Consider the following 20,435-nt stretch of genomic DNA (forward strand, 5'->3'; position numbering starts at 1 on the left):
GATTTTCCTTTGAGTTACCCACAGATGAGTCACGCATGCATCTGCCTCACGTGTAGCGGCTTGTATGTGCCTTGGCCATAAGCACAGCTGTTTCAGCACATCTCATTCTAATGATAGCGGCATAATTATCTGGATTGAAAATAATAAGACTATAGATGTTATGATAATTAAAATAACACCAAGTTTATTTCATTCATAAAACCACATATGGGATTCTGTAAGAGCTAAGTGCAGCATGCAGGTCTGCCAGCTCCACCCCCCCACCCTGTTAAATCCACCCCTCGAGCTGACGGCTGACCTCTGGCTGCTCTCTGACATCAGCCGAGGCAGAAAAGCGCAGAGCCCCTTCACAGGATCACTGACATGCTGTGCTGTCAAAGCAGTTGACAGAGGGAAGGCTAAACATGTTGAGAAAATAGAAGCTCCTCACAGCTTGCCAATCATCAATACCCAGCCTCTTTTTTTCTTCCTTTTTTTTTCCTAGTGGAAATATTTGTAGAGAGGACAGATCGCTCACCTGAGCTCATTACCTGCCTGCTGGCCCAACACAATACCATTTAAGTGACATTAAGTCCTTCTATACACACACACACTTTTCTCACTGCAGGAAGAGAGTGTAAGTGTCCACCCATAGAGAAAAGGAAAGTCGACTGTCAGCACAGGAATATGTCCTGGCAGGGATTTGTGTCAAAAAGAAGTCTTATTTAAGGAAATGGTGACAAGGAGGAAGTTTTCTTTGCTCTCTCAGAAAAGAGGAAACATCAGTTGATAAAAGGTGAATGGATGTGAATACAGAACCAAGATAGTCTCTGTGAGAAGGCAAGAAACATAAAAACACAGACAAGCACACACCTAGAAACATAAACAAAGTTTTGTCAACAAAGAGTGACCAAACAATAAGCTCAGAGACAGGCAAAATGGACAATTTAAGTCATTTACTGTCACCTACAAAATGAGCACTGCCAGGGTTTTGTGATTTCTGCAGTTGTGTTGGGTTGTCTTAGATATGATAAGTTCAATTCAATTCAATTACATTTTATTTATAGTATCAAATCATAACAGTTATCTCGAGACACTTTACAGATAGAGTAGGTCTAGACCACACTCTATTCCAAAACCCCAACAATTACAGTAATTCCCTCAAGAGCAAGCATTAGCAGTGGCTATTGCGACAGTGGCAAGTAAAAACTCCCTTTTAGGAAGAAACCTCGGCAGACCCAAACTCTTGGTAGGCGGTGTCTGACGGGGCCGGTTGGGGGTGTGATGAACAGTGGCAAATAATAGTCACATTAAAGATAATGGAACAGTGACTTCGAAGGTCATCGTGGAAGTTCATGTCATAGGAGGGCACATTGTGTGCAGTCTCCTATACCGGATCCTGACTACTCTGTGCGTATGAACATCACAGCAGGGCGTTGCCGGATGTAACGTGCCGCTGCAGAGCATGGGTGGATGCGGCGGACGCAGCAGGACGCAACAGGACGCGGCCGGGAATTACAGAGAATTGCAGAGCGTAGCTCTGCGAAGAAGAAACATAAGGACTTCGGGGAGTAAACTCCCCAGAGCTAGGTTAGTAACAAGTAAAACACAATTAATGAACAAGATAAGACCAAAAGTTAATACTAACTGGGATAAGTTCCTTCATAAGCCATTCTTCAACAGTTTGCCAGCCCTGCAGCCCATGATTTAAGTTAAATAAATTACAGGTGGAGGTTGGTTTAGGAAAGTGGTATAATTATTTTCATACTGCAACAGCCATATGTTATGTCCTTACATTCATGCATGGTGGATGTTTCAACCAGGAATTTCAATACAATTGTTATATTTACTAGTTCCTCATTAGAAATCATAAGGAATAGCAAAAATCTATTTTAAACCTTAGTACATAAAAGTTCACTATAGAATAAAAAAAAAGACATTTAATTAAAACAATACTAAATTACTTGCCTATAGTTTTCCAAAATAATGTTCCAAACTACTAGCTGATTTACTGTTTATGATTTCTAATAAATGTTTACGTTTTACGTTCCTTGGGCACTTTTATGTTAACATTTTAACAGTGCTCTTTTTGTCTTTTTTTCTGATTTGATCACTGTAACAGACTGTGCACAATACAATTAATTAGTTTAATAAATGTATGTTCTTCACCATATGGTTGCCTTGTGCATCATATCATCTTGGTTGTGTCATATCCTTTATTACATCTGGACATCTTAGATACGAAGACAGGCGAGATACAGCTCTTACCAATAAGAACATAATAAAATATGCATCCAACTTTAACCAGTTAAAGCGAAAGTCCCTGAGAAGGACCATTCATAGGGTTAGGGGATAATAGACCCATACTGTATTATCTGTGGTCTAAGTGTTGCCGCTAATAGGTCCCACTTTAGTCTACATGCTTATTTGTACATACATAACTTAAATTTATATTTACAATACACAAGTTGTTCAAGTGCTATGTGAAGTGGCAACACGTTACAATGAGAGGGGCCCCCAAACCAAATCCTTCTTAGGGCTCCCAAAAAAATCTAGGAATGGCCCTGCATACACATGTTTCCTTGGTTTACTTTGTTTTATTTCAGTTGGGCACAGACCTATGAATTTGAGCTTTCAACAAATACGTAATTGCTCAGTCATTCTGCCATCCCATCCCACATTACACTGCCGGCACTATTGCACTTTTTACTGACTGCCTTTGACATTTCCTTGGCTTTTAGAGCAGCTTCCGTTATAAACTCAAGACTCAGTGTAAAATTGGGATTACAAGCCTATTGAGCTCAGTTTTTCATGTAGCCCCAATTAAGTGCATTAGGAGTTACTCTTTACCATTAGGGAAAACCCTGAAAGCCTAGAGGAGGAGAGAGGGAGGGCTGTGTAAAAAAGGAGTAATGTAATGAGAAAGAGAAGTTAAGAAATTATATTTGTAAAAGGAAGAATCCCTCTGTGAAATGTACGGAACTGGTAGAGTCTATGAAGTCAAGTGCTGTTTTTTGGCCATGTAAAATATTAAAGAAGTCAAATTTCCTATTTTTACTCATGAAATATTAATTATTACACAGCATGTTTTCAGCCATTGATTTGCTGCCAGATGTAAACGTTCTTCCCTGTACGCCATTCCTTCTGTCTGAATAGTTTGATTTGTCACTGTAAAGCAAAGTAAGGAAGAGCACCAGAAAATTCCTTGCCAAAAATGGCAAATGAGATTACATCGCTCAAAGGCCAGACCAGGTCACGGCACCCCAAAAAAAAATCAGAACAGCAGGCTTTGCTGGATTTTGTATGGATGACTCCCTTGTACTCAGCTGTCCCTGAGAATGAGTTACGATCAGTGAGAAGCCCTGACAGTACCCACCACCCACATGGCCCTTGTCTCACTTTGAGTGTTTCTATCCAGTTGTGCTGTGCACTCCATTGTGAAACAAGTTGACAATTATGCAAGTGATTGTGTATTTTGCATGCTGTGTTTTTGAAATGCAAATGCATATTTTATTCCTTTCCAGGCAGCCACTAGCTGCCATTCATTTTAATAGGATGTGAATAACTCTTAAAACTTTCTCGAGTTGGGTTAACCCATCCCAGTAAACACCAAATCTATTTTAAATTTTGTCAAAGTGTCCAATCCATCTGCACTCAAGCTGCCACTCAAAGATGATAACTTTGACAAACATTGTCAAAGTTGGCGTGATGTTCACTGTAATGGATTATAAGTATCAAGAGTCATACCAAAATGAATGGAACTCAATGGCTGCCTAGAACGTGACTGAAAGTTCACATTAAGGTCATGTGATGACACCTGAGCAAGCTCCATTTGCTTGCTGATTTTGCTAAATCTCTGTGTCCAGATGCCCTCCGACTTTTTGTACTCAATGATTGGGAGGATTTTGTTGTCTGGGTTTTTGGTTTAAGTTATGTCTTCAACTTCCTATTCCCTGCAGTCTCCTGTGTTTGGGTCCACCTGCTTCACTCTCCATGATAGAAAACGTTCAATAACAAAGTTTTTTAATTATAAATGCATTTTTGTATTCTTTCCTTCTACAATTACATGGCAACTTCGAAATTATTAAGATGTTAAGGGTAAGGCTAAAACAATCATTGTTATTTTGCTACAGGCCCATCCATGCTACACCCTTACTTTCCACCTACTTACATGAAGGGTACACCACTTCCTGCTTTGGGAGGTAGTAAGTTCGCACTAGACGTAAATCAAGAGGTGTGGAATAGTTCAGCGCCACTCCTAGGGATATTGGGCTGGCTTAAAGTGATGGTTCGGAGTAATTCACCCTAGGGTCCTTTGCACCATGACCTCGAGCCAAACACCCCCCCAGAAGCTTTTTTCACCTGGGTCTAACATTGGCAGAGTTAGCGTAGAGTAGCGTTATCAGCTGAATAGCTTAGCGCAGGGGCTAACGGACCAACGTTGGTATCTCGTAAGTTACCCCACTAATAATGCCCGAAATGATACCAAACGTCTACAAGTAGTACAAATAGGTTATGCTCTCATAAAACGATGGGTTGGAAAGTTTGTAAGTACACCAGAAGTTTATGTAAATAACACTTGCCTGCTGGCTTCTGCTCTCTGCTGTTGTTGTTGCTGCTGTAAGATGAGTGCTTAGGGTCGTCTACAAATTACAACACCGAAAAGAGATGCAACAAAAATATTTATTAATTTAATTTTTTTTTTTAAGTAAGTGCTGTAGTATAACTAGCAGGAGACAAGTAATAATTGAGGTAAGTTTGGAGACATTACGTTATTTAATCATTGAATTAATAAATATTTTTGTTGTAACTCTTTCGGTGTAGTAATTTGTAGACGGCCCTAAGCACTCTCGTCTAACTGCAGGTAGCAGCGCAACAGAGAACGAAAGAGAGAGCGCAAAGTGTTCATAAACTTCTGGTGTACTTACAAACTTTCCAATCCATCGTTTTATGAGAGCATAACCTATTTGTACTACTTGTAGACGTTTGGTATCATTTCGGGCATCATATTAGTGGGGTAACTTACAAGATACAAACGTGGGTCCGTTAGCCCCTGCGCTAAGCTATTCAGCTGATAACGCTACTCTAGCTAACTCTCCCAATGTTAGACCCAGGTGAAAAAAGCTTCTGGGGGGGTGTTTGGCTCGAGGTCATGGTGCAAAGGACCCTAGGGTGAATTACTCCGAACCATCACTTTAAAAGCTCTGAATCACTGGACAGTCAGTGGGCATTTAAGTTTACATTCTCTACATAAAACAAAATAACCTGTTGACCTGCATTAAAAATGGTCAGCAAATATGTGAAGTTTACTAAATTTGCAATGAAGTAGCTAAAACCCTCAAACCCACTGGTATATTTTACATTCACACAGTTACCAGTGTAAGGGTTAAGTCATTACTAACCTAGATCTTCGTGGAGGTTTGTGGGGTTTGGAGAAGTCGGCAGTGATTTGGACATAGCAGCAAACGGTAGCTCCTGGGTAAAACTCAACTGACAGGTCTATTACCGCCCATCTCCTCAGCGGACGGATATACACCCCTGAGCCAGTGATCATGACTTCCATAGCAAGCCCTTCAATATCCCTGCAGCAAAACATACACAAACCCACACACACACACACACGCACGCACGCACGCACGCACGCACGCACGCACGCACGCACGCACACACACAAACACGTACACACATGCTTGCTGGTTGATTTATGAGTTTGAGAGCCTGGAGGTGGGAGGCAGTGTCGTCGTCTCCCAGACATGTTGACCAGAGTATGAGCTATCGAAAGACGACAGGGAGGCAGGCAGCACTGTAATTAACGCACTAAATACATTAGGCTGAAAGATCTCACAGTACATCAACAGGGGATGCACTGAGAAATGATTTGGGCACTTAGTCCCAAAGCATCTGTGTTAAGGATGACTGCGTAAATGACGGAAGTGATTCACAGAAAACCCGACTCATAAGGTCCTGGCAGCACATGTATGCTTCTTTGGGTTTTTTCCCAGTTGGGGATTGATATTTTAAAATGCTTCTAGTCAAAAAAAGAAAGCTGACTATCTTAACTGTTGCAGGTTGTTGTAGGTACTTTTTTATTGTTACACTACATTGTCTTACTAAATTTCTCCTCTTCAATATTGATTTTGAAAAGAAAGTAAACAGGTTAATTGGCTTCCATACATCATTTACTTTCATTTACTTATATCTGTGGTAGTGATCTCTAGTGGGCCATAGATGGTGGTTGATCCCTATGTGTAGGTAGTTTTACTCGGTAAATCTTAGGCCAACTGCCATTGTTGGCAAACATGGAAAGAACTAGTTTATCTTATTGTATCAGATGAATTGTATCTTATGGTATTTTTTTTTACTTGTACTAACTCAATCAAAGTTGAATGTGTAGAAAAGCTAAAGCAGACTCTTCAAATACAATTCAATACATTCAAGAACATGTCTGAGTCACAGCAGTTTGCTCTCCACTGATTAAATGATGTACACAATCAATTGACATGTGTTACAGAAATGTCAAGGATATCCCTAAACGTGTAATTAGAATATATTGAGATCTAAAATGAATAACGAAGAGATGCACAAGGATGTGTCAATGATCCACAAAGATAGAAGGGAGTCGTGTTCATACAGACAAGAGCATTGTCAAACAAATGCCCCTCATTTATTTGAATTATCCCATAGTTTGCTCAGTGGAGGTGCCAACACATGACCAGCAAAAAAACATAGATTCATTCGGCATAAAAAGTTTAACCTGACCCAGCTTTTGTCAAGATGCAATGCAGCATCATCCAGTCAAGCAAACACACATTCATGAACGCCGTTTTTCTCCTGTTTATCTTTCGATTGTTTGATTCCACCATGCCAACTTTCCAGAGTTGTACAATTCTACCACAAAGTATTATAAACCATTGTGTAGGGTTTTGGTCTGATAAGCCTTCAAACTCACGGATCTGTTCCTCAAACCAGCCTTCCTAGAATTGTATTTTATAACCTGTAACAACTTACAATGGGTACAGGTACAAGGTGAAATTGTGTTTTTGTCAGCTTCACAGACAAGATTTCATAGATTGCAAGCTTGAACTAAGCTTGAACTAACATAGTCTTTATTCTACTGTAACAAGAAACTACATCAGACTTTTCTGATCCGAAGGTACTTCTATTCATACATAAACGTTGTACTTAAAAAGATTTCCACATGACCACATTGACATGTATTTTACTCAACTGTTTCAAAGCAATGTTTGTTGGGGGAATTATTAACCATTTGCCCTTCATCTGCACTTTGTGTCCACTCTGCATACATATTTCTATTTTGGTAAGAATTTGTCCATATTTCCGATTTATGATAATTTTTCTGAGCCAAGTGGCTACACGTGTCTTACACACGGCAATGGCATGTGATCCACATGCCATTGCCGATGAATACTGCTTCTCTCAACTGTTATGGAGACAATGGGGAGCATTGTGCATGTTGTAGAAAACACCCACCTTTATTGACTTAGGTAAGCCCTGCTGTTGCTCCTGCACTCAACATTTAGAGATAACTTCCTCTGTCATGACACAAATGAGGGTGACACACTGCTATACACCCACTCCCCTCTCACGTCAGCCCCTGCTAACTACCTGAGCGTACGCTAAGCTGACAGGTGAGGGTGTGCAATGGATGTCTTAGTGGGTGGAGGGGTGGAGGGGTGGGGGGCAAGCTAGGGTTGACACCACTCCACTCCGGTGACCTACAGCTGAACTTGGACCTGTGAGAAAATAACAGGTTCTCCAATTAGGCCGCCAGTGTCTCATCTCGCCACACAACAATTAGCCTGGAGGGGCTCAACAGCCTGTGGAGACATGCAAAGAGTGGATCCTTGCAGACCTGCCTCCCTGCCTGCCTGCTTGTGCCTGTGTTTTCACAAGGATATTACATAGGAAAATGTTTGCAATTAAGGCAGATACACTGAACCTGCTCCAAAGGCTTTTGTTATTTAGGTCTTACTGTGACCAGATGGCGAGGCTGAGTCACAGCTTATTCTACATAAGCCTGGCAAGTAGGAAGTACAATTATGAATAATCAAAGTTTAATATGTTCCAAATAAATAGCAACTGTATATGCCAGCAGTTGTTAGCATACATTCTCCTAGTCTTAATACAAGTTCCTTGTTCCTTTAACCAGCCAGTTCTTCAGTACAGTCAAAGCAATGGGGACAATTAAAGGGTAATGACTAATGACGATACTGAAAGCATTGTATTGTTTGTATGAATCTATGCACACACATTTCATTATTTTACACTTAATAGTTGTGTAAGTGACAGAACTTTAGTAGTAAGATATACAAGTAAATGCTCCCAATGTCTTGCACAGAGTATATAATTATAATGAGAAAAGAAAGAAAAGTTTCCTGTTCTATTGTCTACTCGACCAATATACTGCAGAAAAACAATAATGTAGTAATAATGTATAGGAAACCGTTCTGAACTGCACTTTTTCCCTTGACAAAGATAACGTTTTTTCACTGAGACTGAAAAAGTAAAATGTTCAATCATACTTCCAAGAAGTGTGGGAGCTACTGCTGTTGAATGCACACACATATGAAGCATACTTAAAGTGTTTACACAAGGCGTTAAAGCACAGTATACATTACTCAATGAGAACCATGCGCTGTTTGCTTTACAAACCATCCATGTCCGGTATCAGGCACTAAATATACACTTCAGACTCGCTCAGGGTTACAGAGGAGCCCTAAGGTGCACTACAGGCTATCTTGTTTGCTGTACAGATAACGATGATAAATGTCACAACACGGAGTGCTTAAATGCTTTCTTCTCTAATGTGATTTATAGGAAACTTTGACTATGGTTAATACATTTTTAAAAGCTTTCTTGGTAATGGATCTGCCTGAACTTCAATCTGCCAGGCCTATACTGTTAGCATGATGTGACAGTATGTCTGACCTGTAGGCAACTTTAATTTGTTGTTAAACTGTTTTCATTAGAGACACACCAAAACAAATTCTTGAATTTCTGGTTGCATATGTGAAGTAGCTCGTGCAAAACTAGGATCAGTGTGATGCACTTCACATTTAGAATATAGGACTGTATCGACCAAAACCTTAAAGCAGTTGTACTAAATAATACCAGGTAGAATTTAAATGATTACTATTTTATTAAGTGTATTTAAATACATAAACACACACTTGTATATAGTAAAAATGATGGTACATAAACCTAAAAAAAGAGAAAAAACTGCAAACAAGCTTACCAAACAAGCATTATATACATCAGAAAAATACTGCACTTTTATGAAAAAACAACAAATAAAAATAAATCTGTATAATTAAAAAAGTTAAACTCTTTAAATACAATTCCTTGCGAGAGAAGAAAGTAGAGTTGGAAGTGTATAGAGAAGTCAGTGACAAGCAGTTGAAGATAGTGTTATGTTAATACAAGTCGAACATACTGATTGGGGTACTCATGCAAAGCCTGCAGGCTAAAAATGTCTTTCAGATTTTAAATGTTCAGCATTTGCTGAGCATCTTTGGCACAGGCTATGATTTATTCCCTCTCAGAATCTCTGACAGCTTAACAGTCTTAGTGGCCTCGTGGCAGAAAGCAGAGTCATCCTGACTCCCGTGAAAGGAGAAAAAAGATCAGGGAAGGCAGTAACATTATACATACAAACTATTTTAATCCAATATAAAACAGCAGTTAAAAATACTGTTTTACATATATATCCGAAAGACCATATATCTTATACTTTATACACATTTCTACAGTATGATACAGTGTATGGCTTGGCAGAAATATTGATTTTTCAGATTGAAAAAATAACAATGCAAGCTTTACCAACCAAATAATGAAAACTTTTGCACCTTAAAGCTGTGCAGAAGAACTCCAACGTAAACACTGAACTGTTCAAAACTTTATAACTCTGTCTCCAAAAACGGCACTTGTAATGAATAATCACTGTAAAAAATATACTTGCATTTTATTAACACTTAAAAAGCTTTCCTCTGAGACAGACAAGGCACTGTAGCCATTTAATATTATAGTTTTTGGCAGTGAAGTCATTTATAATAGATACATAGAGACACTACAGTAAGGCAAACCTTGATATTTTGGCACATACACTATGTGAGGCATCTTGGAGGGCCAGCGGTGTTTGATCTTTCATAGATGTAATGCACAATAGGTGATAGGTGATGCGGTGATACTTGACTGACCTGCTTGAATTTGACAGATTAACACTCCTTATACAGTTTTAAAGGCCCTTTTTTTCCCAGTGCAATCAGTGTCCATGCATTTTTAGCTCTTTGTACTGTATGTTTTCTAACACACACAAAAATAAAAAAGGCTGCATTAGGTAAAGATTGGATTCCAGCTATATGTTTCCAGTCAAATTCCTAAAGCAAATGGCTCTAAACACCAAACAGGCTTTTTACAGTGATCCTGAGGCACTATTTGTTTTCAGGTTGACATCAGTCTTTGGTTGTTTTTCTTAGCTGGCTGCGTGAGTCTCTGACTGCATCAGGAGCAGTGGCTCTCGCTCAGATTTCTCCATAGCTGCGGCTGGATTGTGAGTTTCTGAAGTGAGATCTTGAGGTTTACGCTGAGACGCCTCTTCTCCGTGAGCCAGCGCTGCCTCCTCATTCACCCTCCTTTTCATATCTTCTTCCTCCACCCTCATTCTTCGCTCCTCAGCCTCTATTTCTTCCGTGGTGGGAATGGAGTTCTTCTTGGGTCTTCCCTTGGGCTTAGTCGGGGCCTCATGACCTCCTTTGAGCACCTAGAATAACACAGAGACTATCTTAGTGGTCTGGTAATAAATGGCAGCGGCAGTCAAAGGCAATGCTTGCTATTATAGTAATTAAGAGAAGACATATTGCTGCTGGCTGTCTCTTGTGCACTCATTTATCTTTAATGATTTCAGGTCTTTTTTTGTTCTCTGAGTTGTTGACCTTTCTGGAAAAGTGTTTGCTCGCCCTGCCGTCATCATTGGTCACACTTCACACCACACCCTCTCTTCCTGTCATGCCTATCATTCGTTTCTCTGTCATAGTTCAAATCAGCGTTACATGAAACAGTGAGTTAGGAGTAAAATCAAAGCCACCCTTTTGGAAGAATTTATTTTTAAAGGACGACAGAAAAGATAAATAAAGAAAGAAGAGAGTCATTCTTTACAACAATCATTGTTCCTGGACCTGCCTGGCTTTCTTACCATTTTTTTCCACTTCATACGCCTGTTTTGGTACCATGTTTTCACCTGGAGCTGTGTGAGACCAAGTGACTGGGCCAGGTCTAACCTGCAAAATCACAAACAAAACAAACTACATGTTAGAAGGACATTTCATATACTTTCTACATTTGGGTCCTCCTAAACCTGAACAGGCTATATAGCCTACCATATCATTCAAATGCTTTAAGAATCAGCAATTTTCCCAAAAGCACCAATGTCTTCCTTTTTTTCTCCTACTGACAGGAAAGTATAGAAATCACAAGCATCTTGACAATAATTATGTTTTTTACCTTTCCACCAAGTATATAAAGTACAGTAATGCAGCTTCATGCCTAGAGGTTGCAGCATTTGCAGGCTTAAGTACAGTATAAGACCTCTCTAACACGCTTAACTTTGTCTTTGAATCTCACATCAAAGCTGCTTGCTAGTCGCTTGAGTTTGACACTGTACACCTGCAGCTCTGGAAACATATGTACCGCGACCAGTGTTCCAATCACAGCGGTTGTAGCTGGACAATTGAGTCTGTTGGGAGAATATTCTGAATGCATCCACCACATGGGTTGATCCATGACTAATAGGGCTATTGGATGGTGTGTAATGTGATACATCAGGAAGGGACAGATACAGTGAACAAGGCATCCATTTGTAAAAGAAAGGTTTTTTTTTTTTTTTCAATGAGATTTCCTCCTCCCTGCTCTTTTTAGTCTTTGACGGTCAGATGAAGGGATTCACTCCACCCCCCCAGAATCTAAAAAGCAGAGCAGCAACAAAACCCCTGAGATTGATGGGATCCTCAACATAACCTTATGCCTTACATAAATGGCTGTGTGTGGTTTTTGTGTGCATGTATGTGTCTGCGCTTCAAAAAACACCAGACATACAGCCAATCAAGCTGTCTATCAAACTTCACTATCATGCATGCCCCAGTCTGTAGCAGTTCAACAACTGGAGGCAAGGGAAAGTAATTGCAGAAAAGGAAAACACCCCTCTTATTTATGGTCGTTAGTTCTCAATGGAGAGAAACCACACACACTCACAGCAATAGAAACAGCATTTGAGTTACTCCCTCTGGGCTATCGCAAGACCACCATTTTTTTTCCATTCTCACACCTTTCATTAGGGAATCTTGGGTGTAACTGAAAACTTTTTTCATAATGATGATGAGGATGATGACAGCGAGGATTATTAAGACACTAATTATGATAATTGGATGCTGCATAAAATCATTATTGCTCTATGATATAAATAATTAAAAGTCATTTTCAGGGATATTTTTGGTTTAGTTTTCTCTCACCCCCGTGTGTAAAGTCTTTTCAATTCAAAATTGCACAGGTTCCATGCCAAGAAAAGGGAAAAGGGAGAGAAAAGAAAAGTTATGTTTGGATCATAACAAACCAAAGTGGGGCGCATGCCACACCTTTGATGTGGGGCTTTAAAGGGGGATTTTCTCTGTTGATGTTTTTCCGCCAGCTGGGTATTTAATTAATTTTCAACACAGTGTCAGATTCGGATATTTTGACAGGACACAGTATTTTGGCACAGCCATTCGTAAGGGTGGTTGGTTTTGATCACTGAGTTGTGCTCAGCCTCGGGGCTTCTGCTTTAAGATGAGGCATGGCGCCTTTCCAACGGCTCCAGGCAAGCCAAGATGTGATATATTTAATAATGCATCGTGGGAGTATTCCCCACAGATGGGATGTAAATGGAATGACGAATAAATCAGGTTTATTCCAAATATGCTAATGTATTTTCAGATTAGATGTGGTAAGTACATACTTTGTAAAGAGGATACAATGTGTGTTGCTATTTGTCTAAATGCATGAAGATACTGTACATGTGTTTTTAACTGCCAATTTACTCTCAGTATCTACATATGAAAAAAGAAAGATGAGTAATGGGGTGGTGAAGTGTACACACATCCAATCTCTACTTGATGCAAAGGATCGCAAGCAGTTTGAAATTCCTACAGAGCATGTAAAGCAAAGCCTTTTACAACATCTATGGTTCAATACTATTGTGGTTTATAATGGAAAGGCAGCCTGCAGGCCAAATATAAAAGTGAGGCGCACAATAAAACTGGAAAATATAGTCTAACCTCATGTCAGGTCCCAAAAATGACCCACAGAATGGAACTTAAGACACAGATATATGTAGATTACTTCATCTTACTGTAGAAATGTACTTTTATATACACCTGCACAAGTGTGAAATGACTGGCAGTAAATCAACGTAATACATTTGTGTTTGCTTGTGTTGGCCTCCGTCCCTGCCTTCTTGAATAAGGCAGTGTTTCTTTGTTGGGGCTTTTTGCTGTTCGAAAGCTCAGGGTTAAAACGTTACTCTTGTCTCAACTAGAATGCTGAGGTAATGCTCTGGCTTAGACAAATTCACATTACATGAGACATTCCCCACAGGATAAATCAAAAATTATGACGTTAGGTTAACCACTGCTTGATAATTGCAGTTGTGGCTTTGTGAATGTGCTTGTGTCTGCGTGTGCATGTACAGTACTTTCAAAATATGCTCAATGCCAGGTATGTAGGTTATCAAAATGTCACAGTTAATTGCTGGTAGCTTATATGACTTTGATTTTACATCTGGTTGAAATTTAATAACTGGTATCAGTTACCTTTCACAGATCAGTGGTTTGCTTTCTTTTAACTTAGTGACAAAATTGTTACAGTAGCTAGGTTAGCAGGCATGATTTACCATTTTTTATTTATATGTTTTTATGTGGTGTGCTATTGCAGCTCTTACTGTGTTTGTGTGTTGGTGATTTGTGTATTTCCGTGTATGTGCAACAGACCTTTACTGGAATCTACCTATCCAATTTCGTGTGAATTTCTCAACTGTACTGACCTATCAGGTGTAGACAGGTACTTCTGCTTCTGGAACTTTTTCTCCAGGCCCATTAGCTGCAGCTCTGTGAAGATGGTGCGGCTGCGGCGTTGCTTCTTCAGGCGGGGCGTGCTGCGCTCTGTTTCCGACTCGCTGCTGATGCTGAGGGGCGTCTGGCTGGGTGAGGGCTCGGAGCCTCGAAGATGCTGCGGGGAGAGCAGGTGAGAGTGGACCCCGCCCGGAGACGATGGCTGGGGGAGTTGGAGGGGCAGGTTGGGGGGCTGCCGCGTGATCACAGAGAGCAGAGGGTAGGCACGTAGTGACGAGGAGCCTGGAAGAGCAGAGACAGTGCGTCAGACGACAGAAACAGACAAATGCAGTGTAATAAGAAGATAAAAAAGGAGAAAGATTAGATGTTCTTTGAATCACTGAGTTTTTACTGAGCTCTTATGGGCCTCTCAGTCACCTTGGTTGTACCATTATCGACCGCCTGTAATTGCTTAGACAGCTCCATTTTTAATTGCCCTGTTTTTGCTGTGAAAAGTGTTTTGCTTTTGACCTCCACGTAGAGGGCTGTAATCCCAATGACGCAGAGTGTGTTTTACACCGCTCCTCTGAACCCTTCAAATGAATGATTATTTTTCAGAGGTTGTTAAACCATAACTGGCTTCCCAACACACACCACATGCACACAGTGAGACTGACAGCATGATGTACATGCACACACGCAGACACATGCAGACACAGAATGAACCCTAATAAAAGCCTAAAAACTAAATCAAACGCTGTTCAGCTAATAAACTTTTCTCTCTCACTCTGGCACTTGTGCGCAATCATATACAAACACACATTTTTGCTCTTTATCAGCGCAGACAGAAGTAGCAAGACGCCAGAATCAATAAAAAGTAACACTTGTCTGGAGCCAAGATGAGAGGGAAGGAGACCAGGAGGTTGGCCAAGAGGATGCAGTGGGTTCACCACAGTAATCATAATATCTGCCAGAAAAATCCTTACGGCCTCAAATATGAAACAAATCCCTTAACGAAAATATTCAAGCCGACTGAGCACAGAGCAGACTGTAATGCATGGGCCGATAAGGAGCAGCAGAAAAAACGTGGGAGGGGATTATAGGAGTACAGGTGGAAGATGTAGAGGGAGATAAAAAGGCTGCAATGGAGCACAGAAAAATAGAAGATTGTCACACACCAACCCACACAGTATGTGTGTTCCTGGTTGTCTGTGGTGGATCTGTGTCCTTAATCTCCTCATCGACTGCAACTGACAACCTAGACAACCTAGACACACGGACACACACGAACACAGACACCAATGGCCACCGGAGGCAAAATGTCAGACGGTGACTGTGATTTTTTATTCCTGTTCCTTGACTGTTTACTGTCTTTTTTTCTTAAGGCTGGTGAGAAAATATGCAGTAGAGAGCAAATGTGAGGACGAGGAAGACAAACACTCTAAAAGAAGGTGGGGCAAGTCTATTTTTGTAATCTTACACTATAGTACAACATGAATTTAGATTCTTACCCATATACAAATTCACAATAAATCCTAAACTATTACATGTAAGTCAAGCATGAGGAGCTAAAGCAGAGCATACAAGTACACATGTAGGTAAGCACAGTTGCTCTGCACTGACATACAGAGAGAGACACACACACACATCAGACACTGCCTTGGGCTCATCATGACATCATGGTAAAGTGCTGAGGTCATCACTAATCCTCCAACCTGAGATTGCTGCTATTGCAACAAGTCTAGACAAGAAGACCTCTTTTCTCTCCTTGTACGCTCTCGCTCTCCATTTATACCTTTCCATTTATATTGCTCTCCATTTTTTCTCTGTAAATCAGATCTGTGTAAAAGTTAAATTTTCTGATATCAGTGAATCATCTGATTAAATGTTCAAGCTCGTTTTATAGGAGGGATTATACATGAACATGTATCCAACTACGTGCAAAAGTGGAGGGAAGTGTTGTTTTGAATGGGCAACATCTCGGTTTGTCTTCACGACTGTCAGGAAATCTCTTGTCAACACAGAGCTTGAAGTTGTCTCCGGACAGTCCCTCAGAGAGAGAACCAGAGAGAGAGAAAAAGAAAGAAAGAAAGAAAGACAGAAAGACAGAAAGAGAGAGAGAGAGCAAATAGGAAAATGTCAGCCGTTGCAGTGACTTTCCACTAACGGCGAAGCTTCTCTCTGACAGGCTGTTGACAAGTGTCAGCGTGCTGTCAATAGTCTACAAATAAACAGTTTGAGTAGCTGCAAGAGCGCAACTCGGCCCCATGCAAAAGCACATCGATACTGTTGATAATCGCAGTCAGAATGTAAGGACTGGCACAAGTTGTTCTGGTGACGATTACAGAAGACATACCTGCTAAGAATAGATCAAGAAGAGCCGTTTGTTAAGCATTCCTTTTAATACAAACAATTTGCTACATTGATCACATAGTTTTTATGACGCAAGTCCCAATTAAAGGAACCATATTTCCTGTATCAGCCTGCTCCCTTTCATAACATTTACACTCTCTTTTTTTGTCAATGGAATGCTGAAATGGATGATTCATTGCTTAGCTATGACAAGTATACATGCATGTTTGCCATGTTTTGGATATAAGCTGTCTGGTGACAGCTAGGGAGCTGCTCAATTAAACAGTTTTATTTGGGGGGCCTTGCCCTTTGAGTGCAAATCAAACACTACCTGGGTGGGAAGGGCAATAGGCCACATAGCTTTTTTATCTGCCCTAACTCATTGCTTTAATTAATTATAATCATTCACATTCAGGACATGGCAGCTTGGGGAAATGTAATGCCAATTCTCAACAAATGGTATCTTGTTGAGTTTTACTGTCATGGTATATTCCCAGTCACACTGACAAACTTCTCCGGCTGAAGCATCACATTAAACACAAGCATTAACGATTTAATGTGAAACCTTATCCACACAGGTATTCATATGGCAGCTGAAATCAGCCTGTACCACCACAACTACTTTTAGAACTGATTTTTTGGTCGAGATAGAAACATCTGATGGCAGTGGTTAAGCGAAAATGGCAGGGAGGGGACAGGTTGTCAAACATTATCCCTAACTGAAGATGGACGATGTGCCCACGTTTTATCTTTGTGTGTGTGCATACTTGCCCTTGTGTGTTGACATGGGTGTAATCAACCTTCTCAAGCTGGCTTTGTGCTTAATGGGAGATCTTATTGTCTGCAGCGGATTAGGGTTTAAGATGGGATGAAAACCCTTTTGCTCACTTGGATTTATTCTATAATGCCTTTAGCCAGTACCAAACCAGTATGCAGCGGCGCCCAGGCTGCACACTCTCCTGCTTTTGTTTTTGTTTTTCATCATGCTGTCAGGTGAGATTACACCACAGTTGATCTTAATCTCTCTCACCTCTTCCGCTAAAAGCCCTGCCCTGGGTCCTGCTGAGAGATTGGACTCCAAATGAAATATTGTAACCTGCCATTACGTTGTTCACTGTTCAGCACCAGGTCAGGGCTCATTGTCTCTGATCTTGCCCTAAATGACGATGATGAGGGAAATAACTCTGTGAGTATAAGCCACTTTTACTGTACAGAATCATGGTCTGTACTTCATTTCAGATGAACAGAAATGAGATTTGCAGTAAAGTGTCACAGGACAAAATACAGAAGACAATTATGTTGGTATCTTTGAGTGGCATACCAGTGATGAACCAACAATTAATTTGTTGTCAACTCCTTCAGGCAACATTTTTGGCATCACTGTCTTTCAGCGGCCTCCGCTGGCAGCAGGAGGTTATAGCATCCCTTCCTTCTTCAGAATGAAGAAGTCAACTTTCACTGTTAAGGGACCACGCAGGAACCAGTCGCCCCTCTTTGGCCCGAGACCTGCAAGCCTGCCAGCTTCTATATCAGGCACTAAAAGCCATTGATGTTAGGGAATATACTGTGTCTCACACCCCCACAGCTACAAATAAGTGGTGGGCATAGTGTTCTGATATGCAGGGCGGGTTACTTTATCCATCCGAACAGAGGGGTGCCAAAGCCAAGTCATAGTGCCCTCTCACATACACCAATCCATATCAGAGGGATGAGGGAATCTCTTCCCCTATTTTTATCCACCGACCGCTGTCATCATCAAATTGCAGTGGCTATTATTTCAGACTTTAGAGCAATTATCCTAATGGTTACTAGAGTGTGCAGTAGCCTTTTAGTTGTTTGGATTCATCTGGAAGTACAATTAAAAATAAGTCACGACGTTTTGTTTTGACAAGATTACATGTGGTGTGCCAGCTGAGCTTTGCCATACTATTTTGGTCATTTTCAGCAAGTACAATACACAGCCTGCACACAGTCTACCATGTAGTCTCTCAGCCTGTCATTTAGAGATCTAGATGATTCTAACCATCTTACTGAAAGGGAAAAGAGAGAAAGCCTTTAACGGGCTAGTAAAAAATTGGCAGAAGAGTGATTTTCATTCAAAGGAATCAGCTTTAAAGTGTATCGATTGCATCAATAGTTTGTTTTCGTTCTATTTTTTCTTCTGTATAGATCAAGATAAATCAGTGTGCGGTATAATGAATCTTTAATATGGCGGTATGACCAACCACACTGTAAATTACACTTCTTTTTTGTGCATAACTTTACTTTGTTTTAGGTCACACACATTTCTGTGTCATAGTAGTGCACTAACAAGATACAATCCTCCCGTTTGCAAATGTCCAGAAGCAGCAAAACTCATCATAGGGAAGGCCTTTGGTTAAACAGAGTAAAAGTATTAATCAAATGAAATTAGACCAAATACATTAATGTTTAAAGCCTAGTAACCTGTGTCTTTTAGTGAGATTTATATTTTGTATCTGTCCCACTGACAGTTCATTGACCTTTATGTGTAACGACTCTTCAATTCAGTCATTTATCAGCTCAACAAAAGCCCTGAAGCATCACTCACATTCACTCACTCATCCGCATGTCTTTGATTTGCAACACTTAGCTGCAGTGATTTATAATGTGAAGTACAGAGTTAGGAATTTGTGGTAAAACTTTAGGAGGAAGCGTGCATGAATTAATTGGGATTCAGTTTAAACTACTTCTTGATAATGAAAAAACATTGATGCAAACCTATAAATTTAAGTAATGAAGATGATAAATGAACGATGCGGTGTGGTCACAAATTTGAATATTCCCATATGCACAGTTGCATGAAAGGGGAATTATGGTTTAAAATGAATAATTAGGATCCAACTTTATGGCACTATACAAATACTGTCATTACAGCCCAACAGATAACGCACTTCACACAATGTAGCTATATTTCACCAGTCTGATATAGGATGTAAACTTTCTGCAAATTAAATTCACATTTCCTGATCCATGCAAAATGAATCACCGCTTTTACATTTAAATAAAACATAGGCTATTTTAATAATGACACTGATCTCATGCGTAAAAGTGTCCAAATTTCCAAATAACCTCCTCAAATCCACAAATGCTATAATTGCCTTTTAGTTATTTTTTTTTTCCTAATGCGTTTCTTTCTTAATTAGTCAAAAAAACAAAAACATAAAACAGTCCTCTTACCCGAGCATGAATGAAGAGGCTTCGGCCGCACAATGAGCGAAGGGCACACCGAGTACAGAGAAAGTTTTTCAAAATAATCACAAGTCTCCTTGGAGAGGATCTCGTCAATCATGAAAGTCTTGTAGCGCCGCCTGGCAGCCTTCAGCTGCCCGGGGGAGGAGAGCCTCAACTCAGCTTGACAGTGCATGATCTGTCCCTATGCGCCGTGCGCTGTCTTCGCTGCACAATATGCTTTGTTCACTAATATCTAATGCTGTGCAGGTTTAACCGAGTGGCAAAAGCAACTACTAAAGCTCAGGCGTTTAAATAATGCATTGTTTGTCTTTCAAAAATGCAGCCTAGTTTTCCCTGACGTGTCGCGGTGAAGATCAGTAGCCTTCAACTTGTGCTGCGCGGAGCGCTAATGAACAGAGTGCGATCTGTGCTCACACCCACTGCTATATAAACCATCCCTGAACACATCTCTACTGCTCCATCTAACCCCGCTCGCTCTCTCTCTCTCTCTCTCTCTCTCTCTCTCTCTCTCTCTCTCTCTTTTTTACAAATACACTAATGTAGGCTATAGGCTACATACACATTGCCCACTCCCAAACTCCCCCCCCCACACACACACACACCAAAAACGTTTCTCTCTATGATTTCTTTGTGTACAATTTGGTGTCATATTTGATCATATTTTCAGAATGAAAACTACTTTTTAAGCCTAATCAATACAAATAGGCCATGTTATGTTAAACCTGGTAGGCTATTCATTTTCAGATCAAATCCAAAGACCTCTGTGGTAAGCTATTTGAGGTAACATCGTGCCGC

General features: G+C 40.4%; 1 protein-coding gene across 1 annotated transcript; it reads right to left on the reverse strand.

The window, feature by feature from the left end:
• Positions 1 to 9,396: 9,396 nt before the first annotated feature.
• On the reverse strand, positions 9,397 to 20,036 carry barx2 (BARX homeobox 2). Its single transcript, XM_039821365.1, has 4 exons — positions 19,626 to 20,036; positions 14,069 to 14,378; positions 11,192 to 11,276; positions 9,397 to 10,759 (listed from the first exon to the last, which is right to left on the reverse strand). The coding sequence occupies exons 1-4, from the start codon at positions 19,810 to 19,812 to the stop codon at positions 10,472 to 10,474; spliced, it is 870 nt and encodes a 289-aa protein (XP_039677299.1). The 5' UTR covers positions 19,813 to 20,036; the 3' UTR covers positions 9,397 to 10,471.
• Positions 20,037 to 20,435: the final 399 nt, after the last annotated feature.

This window comes from Perca fluviatilis, chromosome 2, assembly GCF_010015445.1.
Source record: "Perca fluviatilis chromosome 2, GENO_Pfluv_1.0, whole genome shotgun sequence".
NCBI classification, from domain to species: Eukaryota; Metazoa; Chordata; class Actinopteri; order Perciformes; family Percidae; genus Perca; species Perca fluviatilis.